Source organism: Urocampus carinirostris, chromosome 2 (assembly GCF_059441175.1).
Source record: "Urocampus carinirostris isolate Australia breed hairy pipefish chromosome 2, RoL_Ucar_1.0, whole genome shotgun sequence".
In the NCBI taxonomy this organism is placed as follows: domain Eukaryota; kingdom Metazoa; phylum Chordata; class Actinopteri; order Syngnathiformes; family Syngnathidae; genus Urocampus; species Urocampus carinirostris.
This window is the reverse complement of record NC_142350.1, coordinates 58,471,561-58,492,206: the sequence shown is the minus strand read 5'-3', so window position 1 is coordinate 58,492,206 and position 20,646 is coordinate 58,471,561. Positions and strand designations below refer to the sequence as shown.

The following is a 20,646-nucleotide window of genomic DNA, read 5'->3' as shown; positions in this document are numbered from 1 at the left end:
ACCTCTTTTCGTCCCCGACTACGTCTACTCTCCCATTCTGGCTTGCGATCCGACCATGCCTTGCTCTCCCAGTCCCGGCTACCGACCCATTTTTTTCCGTCCATGACACTGCCATCGCTCGCTATGGAAGATCCACTACTGCGCTCGGAGCACCGTCCGAGTACAAATGCGACTTGCTTCCCGCGTCCAGCGAACACCAGATCGTGGGCGCAGCCCTTTCTCTTTCCTCCAATAAAAATTGTAAGAAACGTAACGCAAGTGGGTCCTGTCTCCGATCTGGTCCTGATAGACATATAAAATTGAGTATTAAACTCAGTAGAAACAATTTTAAAATAGTATCTGAAAACGTGTAATGTAGAGGCTGTTCTCTTTAGTTCAAAGAGCAAATTATACACTCCAAAGAAAACAAAATACCGTAAATCCCGGACTATAAGGCGCTACTTTTTTCCCAAACGTTCAACCCTGCGGCTTATTCTGTGATGCGGCCAAATTATGTAATTTTTCTAACGGCCGCCAGCGGCGCTCGAGTACAAAAGGTAAGATTTAGACCGGTGGAATATATGTGCCGAGGAAGACTGCAACTTAACTGAAACTGTTTTACTCGCTGAAAGTTTTTCGCTAGTCTGCCAGTGGATCCTGACAGCGTGGGGCAGCATTGAAAAATCCACCATCACCAACGGGTTCCGAAAAGCCGGTCTGCTGCGTGTCAGAGAGGAGGGCACAGAATCAGGAGGGGATGAAAGTTCCAGCGACAGTGACAGCGCGATTTAGGCTGCGGGAGCGTGGGACGACGTCTATATGACACTGTTTCTTTCCGACACTGAGGAAGACGACTTTGATGGCTTCAGTTGTAAGGAGGAAGATGAGGACGGTTTACCGTGATTTTTACAAGTATGGTATGTTTTTTTAACAGACCCGTTTACTGTGTTGCGAGCGTGTTGCTACCTGTCACAGGCACCGTTTGGGATGAAAGTTATATTATTATTATTAAAGCTTTGAAAACTCTCCCGGTGTACCGTCTTTCTTTGTAAATATGTGTAACCATGTATAATGTATTTGCGACTGTATATTTTTGTAATGTATTTATTTTAGAGACTTATTCTCATATGTTTTCCACGGGCGAATCAAAAAGAAGGGGCGAAAACAACGGGGGCTGATGGGAAGTGGAGTAAAGGTGAGACGTGTTTGTGGACGCGGTGGACAATAGTGGATATATATTTTTTCCACCCTTACCTTTGGAAATATACACTTTTTTCCTTGGATTATTTTCAACGGGACCCGAACTCTGCAGGTCTGCATCAAACCTTAAGTACCGGTATCAGTTTCCGTTCCTTTTGCCGGCTGTGATTTTTGGACTGTGTACTTTAATGAAGGACATTCATGTTTCAATCGCGGGACTTAAAGTTGGGTTTGGGTTAATTTTGAGTTTGTGTTACATGTTATAATGTGGGTGCGTGCGGCTTATATACAGGTGCGGCTTGTGTAAGTACAAAATCGGTTTTCCTCTTAAAATGTGGTGGGTGCGGCTTATAATCAGGTGCGCTCTATAGTCCGGAATTTACGGTAAATACATGAGAATGTATATAATGGGTACCCCTTATGTGCTCTCTAAAAATGGTTCAGAAGGTGTAGTTCTCACAAAATCTGTATCCCATGAAGGAGGAAGTCTCCAGACAATTGATTTGACTTGATGCTTGGCTTGCTTCTGACATGCACGGTCCACCTGTGCGTCCCTCTCCCACTCATCTCCAATCAACTGCATTATTACTCCAATTCAGCTGTAGAAACATTTCAGTGATGATCCGAGCAAACAGGAAGCACCTGAGCTCAATTTTGAGGTTCATGGAAAAGACGGAGGATACTTATCTACACATAGTTTGAGGTATCCTCAGACCTTCTTTTACAATATTACAGGGTTGTTCAATAAGGGATTTCGGTGAGGCAATTTCTTGAATCAGCAAATGTAGGTGGTCCAAAACAATAAGGTAAAGAAAATTTGGTCTCATGCCTTTAAAATGTTGAAACATTAGAAAGACAACTGCAACGTTGGATAACAATAGAGGAGTCGTGAACATAAACTGAAATGGTAAGAATGTTTAAACTATAAATATTCTCTCATCTGCAAGAAAAATAGCATTACTTCTGCTTCTAATTATTTCAGAATCAGATTCTTAGAGCCTGCAAAGAGGTGTGGTATCCATGGTGTCAAACACAACTTCCTAAAACCACCAAACAGAGATAATACCTCTATAAGTACAGTCAGGGAAGCCTGTCTTCATGGAAAAAAACAATTAAAAACGCATTCAATGGTTATCTTTATTCCGTATTAAAGTTTTCATTTCACAATTTTATGGTTTTCGCTGAATTTTCACATAATTATTATTGTATTATATCCATCCATCCATCCATTATCTGCATCACTTATCCTCAGTAGGGTCGTGGGGGTGCCGGAGCCCATCCCAGCTATCTTCGGGCAGTGGGCAGGGGACACCCCGAACCGGTTGCCAGCCAGTCGCAGGGCACACAGAAACAGACAGCCAATCACACGCAGGGTCAATTCAGACCGGCCCATTAACCTAACACGCATATTTTTGGAATGTGGGAGGAAACCCACGCTAGCACGGGGAGAACATGCAAACTCCACACAGGAGGTTTGATCTCATGACCTCAGAACTGTGCGACACACGTGCTAACCACTGCGCCACCGTGCTGCTTATATCCATCCATCCATCCATTATCTGCATCACTAATCCTCAGTAGGGTCGCGGGGGTGCTGGAGCCCATCCCAGCTATCTTCGGGCAGTGGGCAGGGGACACCCCGAACCGGTTGCCAGCCAGTCGCAGGGCACACAGAAACAGACAGCCAATCACACGCAGGGCCAATTCAGACCGGCCCATTAACCTAACACGCATATTTTTGGAATGTGGGAGGAAACGCACGCTAGCACGGGGAGAACATGCAAACTCCACACAGGAGGTTTGATCTCATGACCTCAGAACTGTGCGACACACGTGCTAACCACTGCGCCGCCGTGCTGCTTATATCTATCCATCCATCCATTATCTGCATCACTTATCCTCAATAGGGTCGCGGGGGTGCCAGAGCCCATCCCAGCTATCTTCGGGCAGTGGGCAGGGGACACCCCGAACCGGTTGCCAGCCAGTCGCAGGGCACACAGAAACAGACAGCCAATCACACGCAGGGTCAATTCAGACCGGCCCATTAACCTAACACGCATATTTTTGGAATGTGGGAGGAAACGCACGCTAGCACGGGGAGAACATGCAAACTCCACACAGGAGGTTTGATCTCATGACCTCAGAACTGTGCGACACACGTGCTAACCACTGCGCCGCCGTGCTGCTTATATCTATCCATCCATCCATTATCTGCATCACTTATCCTCAGTAGGGTCGCGGGGGTGCCGGAGCCCATCCCAGCTATCTTCGGGCAGTGGGGAGGGGACACCCCGAACTGGTTGCCAGCCAGTCGCAGGGCACACAGAAACAGACAGCCAATCACACGCAGGGTCAATTCAGACCGGCCCATTAACCTAACACGCATATTTTTGGAATGTGGGAGGAAACCCACGCTAGCACGGGGAGAACATGCAAACTCCACACAGGAGGTTCGATCTCATGACCTCAGAACTGTGCGACACGTGTGCTAACCACTGCGCCTTCGTGCTGCTTATATCCATCCATCCATCCATTATCTGCATCACTTATCCTCAATAGGGTCGCGGGGGTGCTGGAGCACATCCCAGCTATCTTCGGGCAGTGGGCAGGGGACACCCCGAACTGGTTGCCAGCCAGTCGCAGGGCACACAGAAACAGACAGCCAATCACACGCAGGGTCAATTCAGACCGGCCCATTAACCTAACACGCATATTTTTGGAATGTGGGAGGAAACGCACGCTAGCACGGGGAGAACATGCAAACTCCACACAGGAGGTTCGATCTCATGACCTCAGAACTGTGCGACACGCGTGCTAACCACTGCGCCTTCGTGCTGCTTATATCCATCCATCCATCCATTATCTGCATCACTTATCCTCAATAGGGTCACGGGGGTGCTGGAGCACATCCCAGCTATCTTCGGGCAGTGGGCTGGGGACAGACAATTCGCTCGCTCATTCACACCTAGGACCAGCCAATTAACCTGAAATGCATGCTTTTGGAATGTGGGAGGAAACCAGAGTGCCTGGAGGAAATCCACACAAGCACGGGGAGAATATGCAAACTCCACACAGGTGGTTCAATCTCATATTATTAATACCAATCGTATGTGACATATCACCTTGCAGATGCAGAGTGAGTCATACAATTCTCCTGCTTCATGGTAGAGGGCGCTAATAAGACCAAATATTTTGATTTGGTGCACACCTCTGTGCCCAAAAATTAAATTAATGATATTATTAGCAAGCTGACAGAAAGTTAGTGATTTTGTTCTTGTTGCATGGACTTTTATCGTATTGGAGGATTACTTATTTAGTGATGCTTTTGTTTCTAAGTTTAAGTAAGACAATAAATATTCTTTCTAATAGATCAAATGTAGGGTTGTCAGAGCCCGAACAGACGGTGGACCCAGACGCGTAACGTTTTCACACAAGCTTCATTTTACTGGAATGGGGCAGTCATGCGCGGGAACACAAACGCCAGCGATTAGGTGATCGCTGGGCAGAAGCGATCGAAACGGGACAGGACAGACGGGATCGATACCAGATACAGGATACAGGATACACGAGCAGATACCGGACAGGGCGGGACGGATGGGATCGATACCGCATACTGAAGACTCTAGCAAGATACCGGACAGGACGAGACAGGCGAGATCGATACCAGATACATGAGCAGATACATGAGCAGATACTGGACAGACGGGGTCGATACTGGACGGAACGGGATAGACGGGATCTGTACCAGATACACGAGCAGCTACCAGACAGACAGGATCGATACCGGACAGGACAAGACAGACAGGATCGATACCAGATACTGGAGACTGGAGTCAGATACCAGACAGGACGAGACAGGCGGGATCGATACCGGATACTGTACTGGTATCGATCCCGCCTGTCTCGTCCTGTCTCGTCCTGTCCTGTATTTTGCTCCAGTCTACAGTACAGGACATACCAATTTGTCTCGTTTTTCTCTAATTGCGAAATTATCGAAGCAGTTGAGGTGAGAACAATTTTCTCCAATGCTCTGAGCCAGTAGATGTGGCCTGCCTCTAAATACCTTCCGCCGCATATTTTGTTTGTCCGGTGTCCCAAAAGCACATTTGGCTAATTCTATCATTTTCAATCCTTGAAAACCACAAGCCATTACATTAATGACAGGCGGGATCGATACTGGATACTGGAGACTGGAGCAAGATACCAGACAGAGTCAAAATACAAGTCTTACAAGTTCAGAGGTTCGTTGACGGACTGACAAGGGTGTGCCACTCACACATGGTTTCGGTTCGAATTGAGGAATTCAAAGAAAATAATCACAATTGAATAAATGTCTGGAATCTAGAAAAAAATGATTTTGTTGCACGTTGTAGTTTGTTACGTGTAAAGTAAAATCAAATAATCGATTTAAGGTGTTCAATTCAATAGAATACCAAAAGACACACTGTTCTTCATCAACCTAAAACTGACTTAGGAACTGAACTATACCGCTTCCAGTGGAAAAGCGATATGACTGATGAGGGCGCCAGGTTCGAATTCATCTCCACCTGACCCCGCTGTCACAGAACATGCGGCTTCAGGTTCACTCGTTTTAATTTAAACCTGAGGCTTCTGTTCCAGCGTACAGTACCTGTTTGGAGTCCTCTTCTTCCTGGGCTTTGCAAAACTCTTGCTCAATGGAGCAGTCCAGCTCACTGAAGAGTCCCACCTCTTCGCAGTTCTTCAGGAAGCGCGTCGGCGTTGGCGTCTGATCTGCGTGTTCAAAACAAATATTATTATATACTATCACGAAACAATGAAGATTTTCACAGAGTGGGCTTAAGTTCAATGACAGGTCATGCTGATCCGAATGCGGAATAATTTGTCTAGTTCTGTTGATAACAGGACTCTGACGAAGGACGGCAGGCATTGTTTTGATAAACGCTCTGCTGTTTTGAGTTTTTCCAGACATCGAGGCGAGGTGGTGGAGCCCACGTGGGGGCTTTCCTGGCACACCCATGGAAGGAGCCGGCACACCAGCTTGCGGAAAAACGTGGGCCGAGAAGAGAAGGCAAAGGATTGAGAGAGGAGGCTTGACAGAGACTCGAGCGACACTAATTCGGATAATTCGGCCATATTCGATGGTGTTCACTTAGTTAAATTGTTTAAGAAATTAAATCTGCCCTTGTGTGGAAATGCCGGTCTCTTGTCCATCTATTCCATCAAGAAACGAGCACGCATTGTTAGGTGGATGTCCTCTCCTGTTCTCTTTGCAAGTTGGATAAAAAAGGAAAAAGCTTTATTTCGAAAATGAGAAAAAAAGCAAATATTGACATAACATGTTTGAAAATGAGTAGGAAAAAATGTGTCATGATTACTGATGCGAAGCGCCTGTGCCCGCTTTTTGGCGCCAACTGCCTCGGACTCTAATTGGCTCCCTGTCCCTATTTAAACCCACTCCTTTCTGTCACCTGTGGTCAGTCCGTCTCCGAACCTCACTTTACCCTAGGCAAGCTTTTCGACCCTGACTCACTCCTGTTTTTGCTCCCGTCTGTTTCCCGGCTTCGACCCGTTTTCTGATCTTGACCACGTCTACTCTCCTCTCCTGGCTTTCGACTTGTTGCTGATCCCGACCACGCTCTCCTGTCCCGGCTACTGACCCGTTTTTACGTTCCCGACACCGGTATCGCCACTTCCGCGTTTGGAGCGACCTGTTTCCCGCGACCAGTGATCACCGGATCGTATGTGTAATCCTTTCCTTTCTTTCCAACAAAACTAAGAGAAACGTAACGCAAGTGGGTCCTGTCTCCGTTCTGGTCCTGACAGAAATGTATGCTTATCTAATTCCACCCCTTTTAATTTCCTATTAATAGTGTCCTAAAGCTAGATCTCTTGAGCATTTGCATACCCCAAACCGCCTTATGAATATACTTATTTACATCGGTTCATATTATCAGACAAAATGGAGATTAAAAAAACAAAATCAATAAAAATAATACTAATAAATAAAAAATAATCAACCATATGTAGTTGAAAAGTGTATAAATAATCTGTGAATAGCATCTAGTGATCCTCAAAGCACTTCATTTCCCCTGTACCCTGTGATCCCATGTTTTTGTCCCGCTTTTTGAATTGAGTCATACTTGGACATTGCTCAAGCTCCGCACCCATCCAGTTCCACAATTCTTCCCTACATATAGAAAACCGAAAATGTTTTTAACTATAATCCCAATTGTGATCCCCATCTCTGTCAAAAACAATTTTTGGATGTTTCTAGGAAGACGATTACCGTAAATTCCGGACTATAAGCCGCTACTTTTTTCCCTAACTTTCAACACTGCGGCTTATTCAGTGATGTGGCCAATTTATGTAATTTAGCGGCGCTCGAGTGTTGCTACCATTAACTGCCCTGTCAAAGCTATATTATTATTATTAAAGCTTTGAAAAATCTCTTGGTGTAAATATGTGTAACCCATGTATAATATGTATTTGCAACTGTATATTTTTGTAATGTATTTATTTGTATTTATTTTAGACACTTATTCTGATTTGCACGGGTGAACGAAAAATGAGGGGCGGAACAAACGCGGGGTGCCGAGTTTAAGTGGGGACCGCTAAAGGTGAGGGACAGACAAGGAAAGAAGAGGGGGTAAAAAGTTAGTTAAAGAAAAAGGAGTTGCGTGAGTAAATGTGTTCATCTGATATATTTTTCCCACCCTTATCTTTGGAAATATACACTTTTTTCCTTGGATTACTTTCAAATGGATCTGGATTCTGCAGGTCAGTATCAAACCTTAAGTACCGGTATCATTTTCCGTTCATTTTGCCGGCTGTGATTTTTGGACTGTGGACTTTGATGAAGGTTTCAATCGCGGGACTTGAAGTCAGGTTTGGGTTAATTTTATGTTTGTGTTACATTTTTTTAATGTGGGCGCATGCGGCTTATATACAGGTGCGGCGTGTATATGTACAAAATCGGTTTTTCTCTCAAAATGTGGTGGGTGCGGCTTATAATCAGGTGCGCTCTATAGTCCGGAATTTACGGTATTTATTGCTTTGTACATAATGGTTCAAGATTCATTTATGTCTTCTCTCCTAAACTATACATTTATCAAAGACTATACAAATATTGCCCATTCTTATTTGTTTATATTTATTTCATTTCAGTTTTATGATCCTGGATAATACAGACGCTGCCCTAATTACGGACGAGATAGGTTCCGGACGATCGTTTGTATGTTCAATTTGTTCATAAGTTGCTTCAGTGCTATATTTGGTATGTTTAAGGCTTGTATACGTAACCTGTATTGTTTTGTACTAAAAAGTAAACATTTCATTAAATAATATGTTATATAAAGATACAAAAAGTTAAGTTTAACTTATTTTTGGAAGATAAGCTTCAAGAGGTCTTCCTTAATGTTAGAGATAGCCCGAAAAAAAGCATTCTGATGATTTTCTCAACCGCATCAAGCTTTCCTATTCCTGTAAATTAAATACTATTTAGTTATTTTTGCATTTCTCAGACACCTATGTTACAAATTAACTTGTTTTAACCTGTTTTTTCTACTTCTGTTTTCTATTTTTCTATTTTTATATACGAGTAATCATTAAAATACACACACATAGTCTAATTAAAATACACACACCTTTTGGTTTTTCCTTGTATGTAACGGAAAACTAATGTGTAACTCCATTGTATGTTAATACGCATGCGCTGCTATGGCGTGACTTCCCGAATAAATGAGACTGCCAACCAGTGTTCCCTCTAAGCTGCGCGAGTGCGCAGTTGCGCACTGCTCGCACATTCTCAGCGCACAAGAAAATCGAGCCAGCGCACAAAAATGAGGGCTCAAAATTACTTATTAAGAAGCGACTTAAGTCAAAGTTACAGTGCATGAAGGTAAAAATACACTGACGTTGTGTCCTAAATGCGGTATTTTGAAGTCGAGTCGAAGTAGAACGAAGTTGAGTAAAGTTAGTAGAGTTTGTCGAGAACCGGCTTCTTCGGCTCGGCTCACTAAAAGGAACCGGCTCTTTCGGGTCCTAAACGGCTCTTCGGGTTGTTTTTGCTTCTTTCATCCAACATGACCAAATATTATGTAAAATTTTGCACAAAATGACTTAAAGGAAGGGGAGAATAGAACAAACAAGAAAAAAATACCAAAAGAAAAAAATAGTGAAAGGCTGAGTAAAAAATAAACAAAAGGAAGAGAAAAAAAGTTGGAAAAAAAGAAAAGAAAGAAATGTAGGAAAAAAGTAAATAGAGAACAAAAAGAAAAAAGTAACAGCTCGGAAAAAATAAACACAATGAGATTTTTTTTAAAGGAATTTTTTTAAAACGTAGAAAAAAACACGGAAAAAAGAAGAAAAAGTTTGTGTTGCATTCAAATAATTTCCAATTATATCAAGTGAATCTTGTTGCCAACATTGTACTTCCACTAAAAAATGTTATTAAGTACAGTTCTGTATCTTACAACCGACTAAATAAGCCCCAAAAATGTTAATATTATGCGACAAAATATGTCAGGAAATAAAAAGAAATGGATATCTTGTGAAAGAATTGTAAGAACAAACAACGTTTGTAGGCCGTACAACCTTTGCAATAGCGCATGAGTCAATTCATTCAAAAGAGAAAAATAATTTTGCATTGCCGGAAACTTAGCAAAATGTAACTTGATGTCAAGTTTTGGGACATGTTTGATAATTAATTATCTTGCCACACTTGGGATTATAGTGGCTCACTGTTGTTTCAAGCGTCGCTCACCGACTTTGTGTGAACGCTCAGACCCGTGGAAAATTACAGGGAACATTGCTGCCAACCCGGAAGTGGGCGAGAAAAAGATTCAGCCTAGCAAGGACGTATCGGTTTTTCCCTGCTGTACAGTAGTCCCTTAAAAACTCCAGATTTGCCTTTGGATTATTATCTTTATAATTCTCACAATTCCACTTTAATTTCAAAAGAAACGGCTCGCCTCTTCTTTACACTTTACACCAACCGTATTGAATCTCATCTCATCTCATCTCATTAGCCGTACCGCTTATCCTCAGTAGGGTCGCGGGGGGCTGGAGCCCATCCCAGCAATCATCGGGCAGTGGGCTGGGGACACCCTGAACTGGTTGCCAGCCAATCGCAGGGCACACAGGGACAGACAACTCAATCGCTCATTCACACCTAGGGACAATTTGGACCGGCCAATTCACCTGAAATGCATGTCTTTGGAATGTGGGAGGAAACCGGAGTGCCCGGAGGAAACCCACGCAAGCACGGGGAGAACATACAAACTCCGCACAGAAAGTCTGGAGCTGGATTTGAACCCACGACAGGTTCCCATGACATGAACTGTGCCGCACAAGCGCTAACCACTGCGCCGCAGTGCTGCCCCCGTATTGAATGGATGCACTAGATATTAAACAATAACATGTCAAAGCGCGCTGGAGATACAATATTGAATGTTCACACACGAACTAGGAAAAAGAAATAGATTTTTTCTTCGGTAGATACTGGGTGAGCTCTCACAGCGCCACACGCCGGTAGTGGCGGAAAGGAGCACTACAATAATGTCCTCTACTTGGAAAAAGGTGCACACAATACAAAATCTAACTTACAGTAATATCCGGATATTTTTCGACATCCCGAAGAATTTTTTTTTTGTATCATAAGTAGGGGAGCGTCTGTATAGATAAGGTCATTCAGGTTGATGTGAATTTCCTGAAAACGTGACAACCTTTGAATGTAACGCGGAAGGAAAGCTGCTTTACTCTGCGACGTAGCTGATAAAGTGCAGATCTGGCCCCCCACACGGGGGTCCCATTTGTCGAGGGCCCTCCAAAGCCACGCTATTCAACTTGGCTTTGTGGGGGGGTGCACGCAGGTATCGTGTTTCAGACGGTCGGGGGTGATTTTCGGATCAGGGTTTTTTCAAAGGCTAAAAGCATTGCTCGCAGTCAGTTTATCTACTTTTGGGAAGCCGAGGCTTGTTTCGCCCGGGCTTGCGTGTTGGCCTGTGACCCCAAAGTCCTTTTTTTTACGTGCTTGAAAGAAAAATGAGAGTTCTGATATGAAGTCCATGATAAGACACGAGAAATAATAAATGAAAAAGAATAAACATTTTACAAATACTGTAAATTCCGGACTATAGAGCGCGCCTGATTATAAGCCGCACCCACCACATTTTAAGAGGAAAACCGATTTTGTACATACACAAGCCGCACCTGTATATAACCCGCATGCGCCCACATTAAAAAATGTAACACAAACACAAAATGAACCCAAACCCGACTTCAAGTCCCGCGATTGAAACTAAATGTCCTTCATTAAAGTCCACAGTCCAAAAATCAACGGAAAATGATACCGGTACTTAAGGTTTGATGCAGACCGGCAGAGTCCGGGTCCCATTGAAAGCAATCCAAGGAAAAAAGTGTATATTTCCAAAGGTAAGGGTGGGAAAAATATATCAGATGAACACATTTACTCACGCAACTCCTTTTTCTTTAACCAACTTTTTACCCCCTCTTCTTTCCTTGTCTGTCCCTCGCCTTTAGCGGTCCCCACTTAAACTCGGCACCCCGCATTTGTTCCGCCCCTCCGTTTTCGTTCACCCGTGCAAAACATATCAGAATAAGTGTCTAAAATAAATACAAATAAATACATTACAAAAATATACAGTTGCAGATACGTATTATACATGGGTTACACATATTTACAAAGAAAGACGGTACACCGAGAGAGTTTTCAAAGCTTTAATAATAATAATATAGCTTTGACAGGGCAGTTAATGGTAGCAACACTCGAGCGCCGCTAGCGGCCGTTAGAAAAATTACATAAATTGGCCGCATCACTGAATAAGCCGCAGGGTTAAAGGTTGGGGAAAAAAGTAGTGGCTTATAGTCCAGAATTTACGGTAGTTGTATCAACAGTGATCATAACGATGGTAGGATAGAGGCAGGCCGTGACTCACCTGATAATAAGCTGTCATTCTTAATGGATGGAAACTTGAGGGTCATCTCATGTTTGTGTCGATGAATCATCAAATGGTCTTCGGTGGGAAATCGCTGCATAGAAAATGAAAAGGAATTTCTTATTATTATGATGAAGTCAAAAAAAATTTTAACAAACAGAAAATGCATCAGAAAATATAGATATTTTGGAGATGCAGCTTCAACAGCATTCTGGCTTCATGGTAGTGTATACTCAGAACAGAACAATAGATAGTTATCAATATAGCCTAAAAAAATCAGTGGTTGCCCTTTGCCCAGTCTGGAGGACACTGCCTGGTTGCAATACCATAGCAGACCCTAAAACATTATGAAGTACTCCTCTCCCCCCTACCACCACCTTTTTGAGCTGGTAAGTACTGCAGGTCCCTCGAAACCACCCACAAAGGTATTCATTATGGAATGACATGCATATGGGGAAACCCAAGCAGGCACAGGGAGATCATGCAAACTCTGCATTGGGACGCTGCAGTAGTTTGAAATTATACCCTCCTTCACACGTCTCACTTTTTGTGATTTATTGTTTTATTGTCTGCTCCTATCTTCGGTGTTTTTCTTCCCGTTTGACAACTACACTTTGGATGACTTTCTATCCTATGGACATGGGTTTTAGAGCACAAAAATGCGTTTATTCGAGGAATCAACTCCCTGCCCTGAAGAATTCTCGTGCCGGCGTGATGAGGGGGCCTATGGTGGAAGAAGAGCCGGAGCTAGCTAAGCGGCTAGCGGCGTTATAAGTCTTCGGTGTACCATCCGTAATCATGGTAAATGTGAACTCACTACCAAATAAGACCAACGAGTGCTGGTGGAAAACATCGAAGCGCACAGGGAGCGCAGTTGCTGTGTTTTGCGGAAACGTGGCTCACGTTTAGCACCCCGGACGCTAACGTGTAGCCACCCGGAGCTACCCGGAGCTATCCGGCTTCAGCGCCGCTATACAGAGACACCAAAGCCTACGGGAATCGGAGAGGAGACGGACTCGCTAACACAAGGTGGTGTATCCCTGGACACAAAGAAAAAGATTTCCATCTGCCGCAGGGATGTCGAACTTTTGGACTGGCGTGTGACGTCATCCACTCCGCTACAAGTAGGGCATCATGTTAATCTGTTAATAAACAACGGGGTAGACTGCTGGAAGTGTGAATTTCCCTACGGGGATGAATAAAGTATCTATCCATCTATCTATCTATCTATCTATCTATCTATCTATCTATCTATCTATCTATCTATCTATCTATCTATCTATCTATCTATCTATCTATCTATCTATCTATCTATCTATCTATCTATCTATCTATCTATCTATCTATCTATCTATCTAAAACACCCAGTCATTAACAGCTGGTCAATTGGTGACTTCAAACTGTCCCAAGGTATGCGTCACTGTTGCCATGGCGCACAATTGGCCCCGCCCCGAGTAATGTAACGTGAGTGGGTTCTGCTTCCTGTTTTCCTGTTCTGGTACCTGACAGTTTGAGTGAGTGAATGACTATGTGTGCCCTGCGACTGGCTGGCAACCAGCACAGGGTGTCTGATATCCACTGCCCGAAGATAGCTGGCATGGGCTGTACTTTGGGGTATACCATACTGAAATATTGTAAATTTATAATACATTTACTTCAAATAGTGAGCATTAAAGAGTCCTTACAGTTGAGTAAAGTATTTTCTTACTTCAAAGAGTCTAATCTTCTTGTAATCTACTCAACCCAAACAACAATTTGCCAGTGGAGTAAAGCTGTTTGATGTTAGCCTGTATTTAATGGAGTGTCTCTTTGTTCATGTCCCCAACAATTCTGTGAATTACCTGTAATAAAAAGCGGAGTTGTTGAAGTTTTGATCAGATGAGAATCAGGCCCTGAACTGATTACATCTCCTCATGAGCTGAAATTAATGTCTCTTTTCATTTAATGTGTGACGTGTACCATATACGTATTTTAAATAAATTTGTCTAAAGAGGATAAATATATCAATATTTTTCAGGGTATTATATGTTGTAGGAGTCGCTAGTGCTGCAATTGTAAGTTTAAAATGTCATTTATTTGTTTTATAATTTCCCTATGTGCTTTCTCTGCACGGAATATAATGTGGGAAGGCACTTACAAGATTCAGACTACTCTCTTTGGGCACATGTTTATGAATTATATTATTGTGTTGCACAGCTACTTTTTGTACAAATATTTTGTTCCCTTTAGTTAATTAGTGGTTGATGTTGTTTTTTTATGCTGTGCCTAAATAGAAAGCCACAAAAAACAAGGACTAACAGACTCGGATACAATTTCTTCCCTAGGGCCATCACCACCATAAACAAGCACGCAATAATGTGAAAAATATATTTTTTGCCTGTGTATATGATATTATTTTGGAATGATGTGGCAGCTAATTGTTACTGCACTATTTTTCGATACACTCACAAACTAAGCCAGTCTCCTCCAAGGAGTACATTGTGAATAATTTTGCCTATTTATATTGACATTTCTTGATCCTTTTAAGTCTTTATTACGTGTTTATCCGCGTGTTTCATATCTAATGTTGTTGTTGACAATGTTCACTGTGTGGCTATCTGTTAAAATGGTATTTCTCATCTGATCTTTTTTTTGTCGATGAATCATTTGATTGATCTAAATTTAGTTTCACAATCATAGCGATTTGCTAATAGCAGAACACTGCTTTCTTTCTGTTCATTCAAAAATATTTAGCTTTTAAGCTAAAACATTTGGCTTTTAAGCTGAAATGGAATGTGCTTGTTGATTGTTTTTCGAGAATTTTTGCCAGATACTTTTGTTTTCTAGACAGTCAGTTCAAAAGACTGTACTGTTTGCGAAAAATTTGTTTCGAAAGTTGTTTTAACGTATCCAATCGACAAAATATGTCGTTTTCTCTCCACGCGCTCACCTGAGAACAGCCGGGCGCGTTGCACACATACGGCCTTTCCGGGTCTGAGTTCATCACAACTTCTCATTAAACTGAAAAAAAAGGAGAGGAAAAAACAGTAAATAAACAAAGTTAGTGACTCGGGTTTTAAAAGCAGGATCCCAGAATGGAAAATACACAGATCGCATTTATACCTGTTGCAGCCGCGAGGCTTTTTCTGCCATAAACGCCGTCGGCTCACATTTCACTTTCAATGATATTAATGTAATGGCTTGTGGTTTTTAAGGGTTGAAAATGACGGAATTAGCCAAATGTGATTTTGGGACACCTGACAAACAAAACATGCGGCGGAAGGTATTCAGAGGCAGGCCACATCTACTGGCTCAAAGCATTGGAGAAAATTGTTCTCACCTCAACTGCTTCGGTAATTTTACAATTAGAGAAAAACGAGACCAATTGGTTAAGACGGTCAAATTTCATTTTAGGTTGTGGGGATGACGTCGTCAAGGTTCATCACAGAGCAAACATTTTGATGTCAATTTCTCAGTGTGAGTTGGTGAAAAATCCAGGCACATAGTAAGCCTACCCAGCTGCTAGTCTGTGCATTTGTTTGTTTTTTGGTTTTATTTGCAATACTGGCAGTCAATGTTCCCTGTAATTTTCCACGGGTCTGAGCATTTACACAAAGTCGGTGAGCAACGCTTGAAACAACAGTGAGCAACCATAATCCCAAGTGTGGCAAGATAATTCATTCATCAAACATGTCCAACATGTCTTTTTTCCGTGTTTTTTTTCTACTTTTTTTTAATCCCTTTAAAAAAAAGTCTCATTGTGTTTATTTTTTCCGAGCTGTTCCTTTTTTCTTTTTGTTCTCCATTTACTTTTTTCCTACGTTTCTTTCTTTTATTTTTTTCTGGCTTTTTTCTAAATTTTTCCTTCTTTTTATTTTCTTCCTTTTGTTTTTTTTCCCCAGCTTTTCACTACTTTTTCATTTTGGTATTTTTTTCTTTATTGTTCTATTCCCCCCTTCTTTTAAGTCATTTTGTGCATAGTTTTACATAATATTTGGTCATGTTGGGATTAAAGAAGCAAAAACAACCTGAAGAGCCGTTTAGGACCCAAAAGAGCCTTCCTTTTAGTGAGCCGAGCCAAAGAAGCCGGTTCTCGACAAACTCTACTAACTTTACTTTTCAACTTCGTTCGACATTGACTTCAAAATACCGCATCAGGGGAACCTGTGTATTTTTACCTTTTTGCACTGTAACTTTGACTTAAGTCGCTTCTTAATTAGTAATTTTGATCCCTCATTTCTGTGCGCTGGCTAAATTTTCTTGTGCGCTGAGAATATGCGAGCAGTGCGCAATTGCGCACGCCCGCAGCTTAGAGGGAACACTGCTGGCAGTTCTCTTATACCTAGCCACTCCTCTGCACGCCTGTTCTCCTCTGCACTATCGTACTCCAGTGTTATTGTTATTGTAAAGTGACTTGTTTACCTGACTGTCCATTTTGCACATCTAGTTAGCTGCTCCTCTTGCACTCTTTGCACTACTGTATAATACTATACATAGCTATAATTATTTAGTATATTATTAGTATTTCAATACTCCAACTCGATACAACATTTTATTTCTATCTGTACATTCAAGGAAACTGTGCGGGTCAGATGTATCGACATTTCGTTCTGTATACACGTGTACAAGAATGACAATAAAGTATATCTGAATCTGAATCTCTGAATCTGCTTTTACTGTACAAAGCACTGAAGCCTGGAACTGTTTACCCACTGAACTTAAGGAAAAGTCAAACTGGGTCCTTTATAATTATATATCTAAAGACTTTTTAATCAGAGGTCAGATATGTGACCACTAGTAGCCTCTGTGATTGTGTTGTTTTATACTACAGACGCTCCCCTACTTACGAACATTCGACTTATGTAAAACGGTAGATACATACATTTTTTTCATGATGTCAGAAAATATACGGACATAGCTGTAAGTTAGATTTTATATTGTGTGCATCTTTTTCCGAGTACAGGACAGCACTGTAGTGCTTCGTTCCGCCACTACGAGTGAGTGGCGCTGTGAGAGCTCACCCAGCATTCACTCCGAAGAAGAAATCCGCTTCCTCTTCCTAGTTCGTGTGTAAACATTCTATACTGTATCTCCACTGCGGTATGACACTTTTACTGTTTAATATCGCGTGCTTCCATTCAATATGGTTGGTGTAAAGTGTAAAGAGGAGGCGAGCCGTTTCTTTTGAAATGAAAGTGGAATAAGAAAGCTTGATGCGGTTGAGAAAACGATCGGAACGCTTTTTTTCAGTTACTCTCTAACACGGAAGAGGACCTCTTGAAGCGTATCATCCAAAAGTAAGTAAAACTCAACTTTTTTATCTTTATAGAGGAGGGGTAGGGAACCTGTGTCTCGGGAGCCATATATGGCGCTTTTCATGAGTACGTATGGCTCCGAAATAAAATGTAACTATTGCACATCTCTCTGTGGCGTTCCAAAGTCAAGTGATTTCATCCCGATTTTGGTCCATATAAAGCCGAAGCAACTTCATGCAGAAGTTCGATAAGAAACCATTCAAACTGATAAATAAAAACGCTGGCAAACGACTTTGATTGGGTGAGCAGTACAGGTGGGCGGATCCTTGCACACAGCGCAAGGCACTTCCTTCTCTCTCTCTCGCTCAGTGCAGTCTACGCCGAAAGTGAATATGACGATATGCTTACCGTTTGCAAATATTTGTGACATTTTTACGAAAGAACTTTGCATGCACATAGTTTTGAAACCGTTATTTAGGACAAATTTCATGGAAAAAAATGGCCTCAACACTCTTAACTGAAGGTGGAAGACAAATTGTAAATGGCATATTTACATCGATTTGGGACACAGGATTTGGCATTATTATCATTTCATACATTTGATTAAATCATCAAATGACACACAGTGAAATAAAATATGCTGAAGAATTAGCTTTTGTCTAGGGAGCGTGTTTGGCAGTTTTTTTCAATATTGTCTGAAAATATATGATGTGGCTCTTTCAATTTATTTTCACAACATTTTTTTGCTTTTATGGCTCTTTGGGTCAAAAAGGTCCCTGACCCCTGTTATAGAGCATATTATTTTAAGAAATGTTTATTTTTTAGTAGAAAACAATACAGGTTAGTTATACAAGCCTTAAACATACTTATATAAACCTTCAACATGCAAAATATAGCACTGAAGCAACTTCAACAAATTCAACTTACGAACAATCGTTTTGTTTGTAAGTAGGGCAGTGTCTGTATTGTGTATTTTGAGTATTTATTTTTCTAAAAGAGCCCTTCTGGGGACAGACATTGAGAATTAGCTTCGTATAAAATGTTACAGTATGTGACATGAGTTTGTGGAGCATACTTGTCCCTTTTCAAATAAAGTCAAGTCATTTTTCCCACACTACAACATCACCAAATAATTATTTTCGCCTGCCCAAAAATTTGAGAAATTCCAACTTTAGGTGTATAAAGAGTCTCAAAAGATGCCTGTCTGATATTGGTCAACATAATAGGATGGTCATAAGAGATTCAGAGATTCGGATTCAGATTCAGATATACTTTATTGTCATTCTTGTACACGTGTATACAGAACGTAATGTCGATACATCTGACCCGCACAGTTTCCTTGAATGTACAGATATATATAATATGTTGTATTGAGTTGGAGTATTGAAGTACTAATAATATACTAAATAATTATAGCTATGTATAGTATTATACAGTAGTGCAAAGAGTGCAAGAGGAGCAGCTAACCAGATGTGCAAAATGGGCAGTCAGGTTAATAAGTTCTAAGTTATATTTACTCCGTTCTATTTAATTGAGTACGTTTTGGGACATTTTGAGTACTTTAAAGTCAATATACTTTTACTTGAGTAGATTGTGACTAAGAAAGTGTAGTCTTACTCCGCTACACTAGCCTACATTGAAGCCGTTACTTAAGTAAGTAAGTCTGTCTGTCTCTGTGGCGAGCCATGCGGTTTACACTTCACTCCAGTCTGTGTCATTCGAACGATATTTTTTTACAGGCATTCTGTGTTGTATAAAAAAGGTTGACATTGTTTTGTAGTTATTTTAGTTTTCACCTGTAAATATTTTAATGTATGTTCCTGTGTTTTTGTTTCATATGGGTTTACCAAACAAATGTAAAGTTTACTCTTGTGTTACATAGTTTATTTGTTCTTGCACTGAATAGTCAATATTTTTAATTAACCTTTTTTTTTGAGTGTTTTTAGAGATTCTGAGCTGCTTGAAGTTGTCATGATTACTGATGTGACTCAGCTGTGCCCGCTCATTTGGTGCTATCCGTTGCGGGTTCTGATTGGCTCCCTGTCACTATTTGAACCCAGTCCTGTCAATCCCCTGTTGTCAGTCCGTCTGCGAACCTCAGTGTATACGAGGTAAGCCTTTTTCGATCCTGACTCCCACCTGTCCCGTTTTTGCTCCCGTCTGTCTCCGGCTGCGACCCATTTTGACCACGTCCGCTCTCCCGTCCCGACTTACGACCTGTTTTTGATCCCGACCACATCTGCTCTCCCGTCCCGGCTTACGACCCGTTTCTGACCCCAACCAAGTTTTTGCTCTCCTGTCCCGGCTATCGCCCTTTTTTTCCGTCCTTGACGCCACCAGCGCTCGCTACGGAAGATACACTTCCGTGTTCGGATCACAATCCAACTACGGGAGCGATTTGCTTCCTGCACCTAGCGAACACCGGATCGTGGGCGCAGCCCTTCTTCTTCCCTTTAATAAAACTTGTGAGAAATGTAACAAAATTGGGTCCTGTTTTCGTTCTGGTCCTGACACAAGTTGGCATTAAAGTATAAAAAAGTTCAAAGTTTAAATGAGTTACTTGACACTGCGACATCTTTTGGTAGTGTGAAAAAATAATAATTAATGCTATTATAATTTAATGGAATAATGAATTTTTTCGAAACTATTAATACATTTGGATACATTATTATTGGTAATGTACTGATTAACGGGACCCCCCCAAAATCTGTTTTTTCTAGTTTTCTCCTTTTTTCCCTCCGTCTTTTATCACAAACACAGACAAACACAATTTATACGAGTTCATAGTCGAGCTTGTTCTTTTCCCTGCAGAGCCTGTTACAAAGTTACTAGGACTTTAAATGTGCTACTTGTGCTTAATTTATTTATTTTATTTACACTATTATTATCTTATTATTAATTACAGTACTCGAATTTACTTAGATTATTTCAATCTATTAAACGTAATTTTTTGTTGATTGGGTGTCAGGACCAGAACGGAGACAGGACTTGCATTGCGTTTCTCACAAGTTTTATTGGAAGAAAGAGAAAAGGGTTGCGCCCACGATCCGGTGATTACTGGACGCGGGAAGCAGGTCGCTCTGATACTTGGATTTTGCTCTGAACGCGGAAGTGGATCTTCCGTGGCGAGCTATGGCGGGAAAACGGGTCAGTAGGTGGGACAGGAGAGCAAAAATGTGGTTGGGGTCAGAAGCGAGTCGTATGCCAGAATAGGAGAAAAAGACCTAGTCGGGTACAAAAAGGGGTCGAAAGCCGGGACGGCAGAGTAGACGTGGTCAGGATTAAAAACGGGTTGA

At 41.7% G+C, this 20,646-nt stretch overlaps 1 protein-coding gene across 1 annotated transcript in view; it reads right to left on the bottom strand.

Moving 5' to 3' along the window:
- The window catches only part of creb5b (cAMP responsive element binding protein 5b), a 150,243-nt gene that overhangs the window by 104,403 nt on the left and 25,194 nt on the right, over window positions 1-20,646 (bottom strand). The window contains exons 2-4 of the mRNA XM_088328102.1: window positions 15,046-15,116; window positions 12,117-12,210; window positions 5,810-5,931 (exon numbers count right to left, since the gene is read on the bottom strand). Of these exons, the coding sequence (XP_088184228.1) occupies window positions 5,810-5,931; window positions 12,117-12,210; window positions 15,046-15,099 (270 nt within the window). The 5' untranslated portion in view covers window positions 15,100-15,116. The remainder of the gene's footprint in view (window positions 1-5,809; window positions 5,932-12,116; window positions 12,211-15,045; window positions 15,117-20,646) is intronic.